Consider the following 9,894-nt stretch of genomic DNA (forward strand, 5'->3'; position numbering starts at 1 on the left):
TCCTCTCGCCCTTCTTTTGATAGCTTCAGAACCTGGGTGACCACTATGCAAACTCTGAATGTATTCATGTTGTAAGGAACCAGGAACAACAATTTTAGGACCTTTGAAAATAAGGCCGTCTTCCATCAATATCTCATCTCTGTAAGGAAAGTAGGGTTGCACTTCTGGCAGTACACTAGATTGCTTTGACAGCCATCCATCATTGATGTAGTGATTGAGCTTTTGCAATACTGGATCAGTCTTTGTGTGATCTCTTAGCTCATCAAGTCTTGTTGTAGAAAAATTCCACACTTCCATGACATTGAAGTCAAAATTCTCTGCGTCAAGCTGTTCCACTGTATTTCTGGGCAATCTTATCAGCCAGATAAGACGTTTGCCTTTTGTATAGACCATTTTGAAGTTGTACTTTTGCAATTTAACCATCATTCTTTGTAATATTGCTAAATGCATAAGCTTCTTTAAAATTGTAACCAGAGGTTGATGATCAGTTTCGATCTGAATATCTCAACCATAGATATAATCATGAAACTTAGAACATGCAAGCACTATAGCCAAAAGATCTTTTTCAAACGGAGCATATTGCATTTCAGTTGGATAAGTATTCTAGATGCATAGGCTACTGGTCTAGCCTCTTGAAGAATGACTGCACCTAGACCAAATCTTGAAGCATCGCAGGAAACCGTTACTGGTTTGTTGACATCATAGTATCTTAATGTAGGTGGAGTTGCAATTTTTTGCTTAAGGACTTCAAATGCTTTCTGGTGATGTTCTAACCATAACTGTGTAACATTCTTACATGTCATCTCTCTCAAAGGTGCTGTCAGCTCACTGAAATCTGGTATAAATTTACCTAAATAGTTGACCATACCAAGAAAACGTTGTAGAGCTTATACATTATCTGGCGATGACATCTCAAGAACGGCTGCTTGCTTGGATGGGTCTGGTCTCAAGCCAATGCTAGTAAACAAATGACCTACATATGTAACTTCTGGTAGTCTGAATTTGCACTTTAGAGGGTTGAGCTTCAAGTTCACTTCACGTGTTCTGTCTAAAACTCTCTTAAGATTAATATCGTGCTCTGCTTCACCATTGCCTCCAACTAACAAATCAACTACTATTATGGCACAGGGATAACCTGAAAAAATTTGCTCCATTGCAAACTGAAAGACTTCACTTGCAGAATTTATTCCAAATGGCATCCTGAGAAATCTGTATCTTCCAAATGGGATACTGAATGTAGTCAGTAATGAAGATTTGCAAACAAGCATCACTTGCCAAAATTAACTTTTTGCATCTAAGACAGAAAACAGTGGCATTCGGTATTAGATCTGTGACTTCCTTGACTGTACGCATAGGATGATGAGGTCTTTTTAATACTTTGTTCAAATCTCTTGGGTCAGTGCATATTCTGATTTCGTCTGAGCCTTTTTTGTGAGCTGCTACCATGAACAAAACTCATTCGGTAGGTTCTGTAGCTGGACAAATTACACTTTGCTGCACTATTTTTTCCAGCTGGGCTTTGACTTTATGTTGCATAGCTATTGGAACTTTTCTTGCTGGCCTGGCCACTGGACTGATTTCTGGGTCTAACTTTAGAGAATACACAACTTAAGTTTGCCCAACTTGTCATCGAAAACATCAGCATAGTCTAAAAATTGTTAGTGAAACTGGAACTGGAACATGTGCTTATTTGATGAACTTCTTTGGTAAAAGAATGCAGATTCATTCTCCTACTGTCTCTGAGACCCAATAATGATTGCACAGGTCTTCGGACTACATAAAATAATAAGCTATAACAGTTCTTGGCCACATAACATGAAAGCACTACTGAACGTTCAGTCTGAATTTCTTCACCTCCATAAGAAACAAGTTTCTCACGACTGGTCACATTTAGTTGTTCACCAGCTCTCAGTTTAGTAAAAGTATCTGCAGACAAAACATTACACTTTGAACCAGTGTCTACCATGAGCCCATTGGGTTTACTACTGATCCAGACAGTACAAAATACTTCATTCTTTGCCAATAAATCTACTGCATCAGTTCTTTCCTCAACTACTTACACACCATCTACATAGAAAGTAGACTGTTGCAGTTCTACTTGATTGATTTGCTTTTTGGAGTGACCCTTCTTTATAACATTATGAAGCTTACTTGATTTACAAAATGTTTGAAAATGGTTCCATTTCTTACATTTATAGCATTGCTGACCAAATGCTAGGCACTTTTTTCTTTTAGACTCATGGTTGGCATCACAATTGTGACAGTTAACAATAAAGCTTGACTTGGGTTTTGCAGATTCACCCTTGTACTGTACTGAGCATGCTTCTTTAACTCAACTAATCTTAGAACTTGCTGGAAGATTGTGGGTTTTCCTTGCCACACTCACAGGAGCTACAGCTGCCATGAGCTTAGGCCTGTTTATGCCAGCCACATCTTGCATGCTATCTACATTTTCTCTGGAGCCTGCTGAAACCATACTTTTATCCCTTTCAAGCATATTCATATGCCTTTCTGTAACTTCACAGATTTGACAAATCTCAATAGCTTTGCTCAGCATTAAATCCCTGTCACAAAGCAAAATCTTTCTTACAGTAGCACTATTAATGCCACACACAAGCCTGTCCTTTATTAACTCATCTTTTAAATCACCAAATGTACACATTTTAGCTTTGTTCCTCAGGTCAGTAATATAAGCTGCAAAAGTTTCTCCTTGCTTTTGATCTGTTCTGTAAAACAAATGCCCCTCTAATGTAACACTGGTCTGGGGGTTACACATCTCTATGAACATGCGCTTCAAACACTCAGGGTCATCCCTTAATTCAGCCTGTACACTAATATGATGATTTGCCCCTTCACCTTCATACACTGCTGGTGCATATACAAATCAATGCTTCCTTTCAATGGCCTCTGACCCTTATAGGTTTACCAAAATGAATGCCCTGGTGTTTGCATCTTTATCAGAATAAGCTGCTTGTATGAATATATCGGACTCTTGCTCAAATATTCTCCAATTCTCTGCAATATTCTGATCAAATACAAGTGGTAGTGGTTTTTGAAAGCCATCTGCCATATTAATGGGTTCACTATATAATTTCAAAATACTGAAATCACGAATTTCAGTATTTTGAAATTATAATAGCGAAGCCTTGAAATACCGAACACCAGAAGCGTGAAATTCAAAATCCCAAAGTACAGAGATTTTGAATTAGCGCTTCTGGTGTTGAGGTGTGTGAATGGTAAGATATGAGTTTGGGTATGTATGTATGTGTATGTGTGTTGGTTAGGGGTTTTAGTTTATGTCAGTGTGCGCTGTGACTGTGATGTGTGTGTGTGCGAGGGAGTGTAAAATTTGTGGGTGTGAGTTATCTTTGTGTGTCTGATTGTGCGATCTCGGAGTTAGTATATATAAGTAGGGGGGGTGTGTGGGTGCATGAGGGCTTGCCTCCCTGCTTATCTGTAATGTAGGATTTTATATTTGGAGGGGTTGTGTGTATGTGTTTGTGTGTGCTGTATCTGTAGTGTATTGTTGGGATTTTGAATTTCACGACTGTAGGGTTTCGGTATTTGGAGTGTTCGGCTATGTAATGTCTAAATACTGAAATTCGTGATTTTAGTATTTCGGGATTACACAGTGAATCCATATTGATGCATCTCAGTGAAGACTTTTGCCAGTATACATGAACAGATACCCATATACATATGCCAGAAATTTATGCTAGTACTTGTAACTATGCCCACTACCACAACAAGATTCTATATAACTGAACTCTGTGAAACAAGTTCCCTGGGCACTGTAATATTCTTGAAATCACCTCTTATCAGTACAAGAAACATTTCAAATAACTGCACTGTGTAAGCAAACTGGGCGGAAGGAACAGAGCAGGAAACATTTTGAAGTAACTGCACTTTGCGAATAAACAGTACACAGCACACTGAAATTTCCCCAAAATGGTTGCACTTTGCTAAACAACTCTGTATAGTGCAAGAAACATTCTGTAATGGCGGCACTCTGCGAACAGACATACCAGCACAAGAAACTTTTCAAAATGGCTGTGTTTGACTGCACTTTATGAAATAGTGGCACTTTGCACACAACAAACTCTTCAGAATAAATGCACAATAATAAATACACACTGTAAGCACTTTTACACACTTTGAGATACTTCGAATAACTCTAGTTATACCAAGAGCTCCAATCAATGCGAAGTAGTAGTTTATACCAAAATACAGTAATTCGCCAATACACATGCAGTTGCCTTGATTTATTTACACTTAATGTGCCCTTTTTACCCTTTGTTATATTCATTTTGCTCATTTAATCTTTTTTCATGCCCATTATATTCCCTTGTGCTCATTTTCACTGTAAACATGCTCGTTTTGCAATTCTGAGGTAATTCTAAACCCCTTATGTGCTTTTCTGGTGCTCTTTTTATCAAATATCTTAATATGAAATATTTTGTCTAAGTAATAAGCTTTTTATGCTTCTTGTTTGCTTAATAAATGTTTTTGTGCTATTCATTTGTTTAATAATGCATTTTGTGCACTTGTAATGCTCTGTTTTATCTTTTTTAATAAATAAATCATTTGTGCAAGTTTTCATTACCTTTAGCTTGTTTCTGCCCCTTTATTTTGTTCTCGGTTCACTTAATTTGCCTTCATCATTAACTCTGCACCGCGTGGCTCTGAATGGCAGTCTCTGGAATCCCGGTTCTGACACCATGTCGCTCGTCTAGTCGGGATGAAGTAGACAAATATTGTGGCTTCTGTTTATATGCAAATACATTAGAAATGAAACTAAATAATTTTAACTTATATACAAACTAGCTGTCTCATACATAGATGTTCACACTCTGGCTGTACTCACAAAATGGCACTGAAGCTAGCACATGCCTGCTATTTATATGTACGTTCAGGTCTTAGAAATGCTTCTTAAAGGTGCAACACACATGTTATTCTACAAGTTCTCTCATATTTATTCTCACTGGATGGATTTTATTTCTGTTGATCAAGTGTACAAAGCATTTTTGAAGATTATATGGATGCCATCGTTGAAAAATCTGCACTGGGGCCACCAGCTTATCTCCTCATAAGTCTGAAGTTTTGTTTATGAATAAGTGATGACAAGTGATGAGGTTTACAACTTCACTAAAGCAGATTGCATGGTCCTTATCCACTAGCACCTAATACTTAAGCTAAGCACTCTTCTAACTCCTAAACACAGCTGGCTAGTGTCATAAGCAACAAAATTAGCAGTCATCTAATCAGTCATTTTAAAATTTACAGCATTGTAGCAGAGACGATTTCTTAAAATTAATTTGTTTTTAACATAATTTAGAAGATATACCTGGCATTTAATGGAAAATAAAACTAAAAGTTAAATTACATTAACATGTGTATTCAGTTTTCTGGAAAATAAATGTTTGCATTTTAGTATGGATAATGTTAACTAGAATATTCCTTTACTGACAAAAAATGTTTATCTTTTTTTTTTTATATAAGGTTTTCTGGAGCAAGGCTTATTGGTGAAGGACGCAGAGAAGTTAAAACACAATTATACAAAGACCCTGCAATTTAAGCTTGATGCACTATCTCTAATACCAACAGATTTGATGTACATTAAACTGGGACTTAACTATCCTGAAATGAGATTTAACCGTCTATTAAGATTTGCTCGAATGTTTGAGTTTTTTGACCGAACAGAAACCAGAACAAACTACCCTAATATGTTCCGAATAGGCAACCTTGTGTTGTACATTCTTATTATAATTCATTGGAATGGATGCATTTACTTTGCTATTTCCAAAGCTATAGGCTTTGGATCTGACACTTGGGTTTATCCCAATATTTCACATCCTGAATATGGGCGGCTGGCAAGAAAGTATATCTACAGTTTATATTGGTCTACACTTACACTAACCACAATTGGAGAAACTCCCCCACCAGTAAAGGATTTAGAGTATCTGTTTGTAGTGTTTGATTTTCTAGTGGGTGTTCTAATCTTTGCAACCATTGTAGGTAATGTTGGCTCAATGATTTCAAACATGAATGCATCCAGAGCAGAGTTCCAGGCTAAAATTGATTCAGTTAAACAATATATGCAGTTTCGCAAAGTAACCAGGGACCTGGAGGCTAGAGTAATTAAGTGGTTTGACTACCTCTGGACTAATAAAAAAACAGTGGATGAAAAAGAAGTCCTTAAAAACTTACCTGACAAACTGAAGGCAGAGATTGCAATTAATGTCCATCTGGACACACTAAAGAAAGTAAGAATTTTCCAAGACTGTGAAGCTGGACTCCTGGTAGAACTTGTGCTCAAACTGAGGCCACAGGTTTTCAGCCCTGGTGATTACATTTGTCGAAAAGGTGACATTGGACGAGAGATGTATATCATTAAAGAGGGAAAGCTGGCTGTTGTTGCAGATGATGGTGTTACACAGTTTGTGGTCCTTAGTGATGGCAGTTATTTTGGAGAAATTAGTATCTTAAATATAAAAGGAAGCAAGTCAGGCAACAGAAGGACTGCCAACATCCGAAGCATAGGATACTCTGATCTGTTCTGCTTGTCTAAAGATGACTTAATGGAAGCTTTAACAGAGTATCCAGATGCAAAGGAAGTGCTAGAAGAAAAAGGTCGTCAGATCTTGATGAAAGATGGATTAATCGACGAAGAAGCAGCCAGGGCAGGGGCTGAGCCAAAAGATGTGGAAGAAAAAGTTGAAAGACTTGAATCAGCCCTTGATAATCTGCAAACAAGATTTGCCAGACTTTTAGCAGAATACAAAGCTGCACAGCTAAAACTAAAACAAAGACTTACAAAGCTAGAATGCAGGGTTACAAAGTATGGGAGTGAATATTTATCTGATGGGATGGACAGCGGTACAGATGCTGAGACAGCAAAAGATGGAGACAAGCAGAAACAATAAAATCATATGGCTGCACTGTGTCTTAATACTTCATTTTGAAGTTCCCATAAATATTTTTATAGCAACATGAACAAATGAGCTTTGTAGATTTCAGCTTTAATTTTGATAATACTTGCATTTTATGTAAATATACAATTACACAGTATACATTTCTGAGACAGGGATTAGCCATGAGATGTTTTCTATTTTTGTTAATTGTCTATATTTGTAAAGTGTAGGCTCCTTGTGCAAAGTTATGTGTAGGTATGTTTATGTAACACTAGTATAGCTGTTATTAATCTGTGTTTTTTGTCTCACATGACAAATTGTGTGGGCATCTTTATTTAGCAGTAATGTAATTGCTATTAGCTTGTGGGTTTTGTCTTAAACTATGAATTGTGTATGTATAGCTGTTCAAATATTTTAGTTACTAATATCAATATTCTCCACATTGTATCCGGAAAATAATCCAGAGGAGATCTCTTGGCAAAAAATCTGGATCAAGGTGTGGTCCCTAAAAAAAAAAACAGTTGTAGCTGAGCTAACACTTAAAGTAAAGTAAATACACATCTCAATCAGCTTTTGTTTTACCAGGAGTGCCTTTGTTTCGTTCAAAACCACACTGTCATATGAACAAGTGTTTTTTTTGTTACATCATCCTACAGTTCAGTTTTAATTTTTCAGTTTTACAAATTATTTTTGAAATAGAACATACGACATTCTTAATGCACTTTGGAAGTACCTATAAGGCACTGAACTGTTTGACTAACAAAGCATAGATGATTTCTGTTTGTTCTACAGCTATTAGGAAATCTCAGTTACTGCTCAAAAAAATTCATGAAACATTTAGAATACAGATATTTTGTACTAATAGAGTAGGCATCTTTTTAGGAAATGGCATATATTATAACATGTAAAGTAAATGACCAAAGCAAAGTTACTCATATTGCACGCCTCTGAACATCTTACAGTCAATATCCCAGAATGCTACAGTGTGACTGGCTGATTATATTCAGGGCCCTACTGTATATTAGTTAATTGAACTGATATATATAGCCTGAACTTGTCAACATTATGCCCTTTTTTCATTGCCGAATGAATATGTGTTATAAGATGAATGAAATAAAGGAAAATAAAGGTGCCATTTTCAATTTGTTGACAGCTATCTCATAAGTGAAAAACTCTGAAAATGAAACATACAGATGTTGGTTTTTCCTAGATAATCTGCTCCACATCCCCTGTATTTAAATATTACTAACTGCATTTCACGGTTTCACAATTACTCTGAAGAAATGTCATGTTGTGATTTCAAGTGTGTTCTCTCTTCTGGGAATTTCAGACAAAACATTAATTTTCTGTCACTTCAAAATGATGTCACGTGTATACCAAATATGATTAGACGTGGCTATAGGTTAGAATGTTTGCAGGTGAACTATGTTTTGTATCTATTGATACACACACACACACACACGCACACATGCGCACACACTCAAACACACACACACACACACACACACACACACACACACACACACACACACACACACACACACACACACACACACACACACACACACACACATACTTCAGATGAAAAGACAATTGTGCTAGGAAAATCAAAAAAGCAATATCATCAGCTAACAGATGTATATAAAATAAGTTCAGTGAACACCTTTAAAAGAGACAAAAAAAAACAGAAATTGCATCACAGAGAAATCATTCATCACAAACAATAACTTCTTCTTCTTCTTCTCTTTCAGCTGTTCCCGTTAGGGGTCAACACAGCGGATCATCTGTTTCCATTTCTTCCTGTCCTCCGCATCCTGCTCTGTCACACCAACCACCTGCATGTCCTCTCTCACCACATCCATACACCTTATCTTAGGCCTTCCTCTTTTCCGCTTACCTGGCAGCTTTATCTTTACCATCCTTTACCATCCTTTTCTAAATATGCCCAGCATCCCTCCTCAGCACATGTCCAAACCAATGCAATCTCGCCTCTCTGACTTTGTCTCCAAACCGTCCAACCTGAGCTGACCCTCTACTATACTGATTCCTAATCCTGTCCATCCTCATCACACACAGTGCAAATCCTAACATCTGTAAGTCTGCCACGTCCAACTCTGACTCCTGCCTTTTTGTCATTGCCACTGTCTCCAACCCATACAACATAGCTGGTCACACTAATCTCTTGTAGACCTTCCCTTTCACTCTTACTGGTACTCGTCTGTCACAAATTACTCCTGATACTCTTCTCCACCCACTCCATCCTGCCTGTACTCTCTTCTTCACCTCTCTTCCACACTCACCATTACTCTGAACTGTTGATCCCAAGTACTTAAACTCATCCACCTTCACCAACTCTACTCACTGCATCCTCACCATTCCTCTATCCTCCCTCTCATTCACACACACATATTCTGTAAAACCTCTGCCAAATAACATATATGGACAACAATACAGATCACAAACAATAACTTATCACAGAGAAATTCCTCAGCATAGCAAATATTCCTAACAATTTATAAGTATAGTTTCCCATTCCTTTTGTTAAAAAAAACATCCAAGGGCACAAGAAAAAAAATGATTACACAAAATTAAAATTTGCTATAATCCCTAAAAACTTCTGGGACATGTTATGCCTAAATGCATAACTCTCTCTCTCTCTCTCTCTCTCTCTATATATATATATATATATATACATACATACACACACACACACACACACACACAGACACACACACACACACACACACACACACACACACACACACACACACACACACACACACACACACACACACACACACACACACACACACACACACACACACACACACACACACACACACACACACACACATACACTGAATAATAATGACTATGAAATGAACATTCCTTACAGCTTAGGTCACAGACTAAACTCCATCTTGACTGCAACACTTGACAAGCAAGCTTGAACTGTCTTTCCCAATTTGAAAGTAACCACAAA

At 37.3% G+C, this 9,894-nt stretch overlaps 1 protein-coding gene across 1 annotated transcript in view; it reads left to right on the plus strand.

Moving 5' to 3' along the window:
• The window catches only part of CNGA3 (cyclic nucleotide gated channel subunit alpha 3), a 570,358-nt gene extending 562,346 nt beyond the window's left edge, over nucleotides 1–8,012 (plus strand). Inside the window, exon 10 of the mRNA XM_044072170.1 lies at nucleotides 5,500–8,012. Within this exon, the coding sequence (XP_043928105.1) occupies nucleotides 5,500–6,923 (1,424 nt within the window). The 3' untranslated portion in view covers nucleotides 6,924–8,012. The remainder of the gene's footprint in view (nucleotides 1–5,499) is intronic.
• Nucleotides 8,013–9,894: the final 1,882 nt, after the last annotated feature.

Source organism: Protopterus annectens, chromosome 5.part0 (genome assembly GCF_019279795.1).
Source record: "Protopterus annectens isolate FY-2018-M chromosome 5.part0, PAN1.0, whole genome shotgun sequence".
NCBI lineage: Eukaryota > Metazoa > Chordata > Ceratodontiformes > Protopteridae > Protopterus > Protopterus annectens.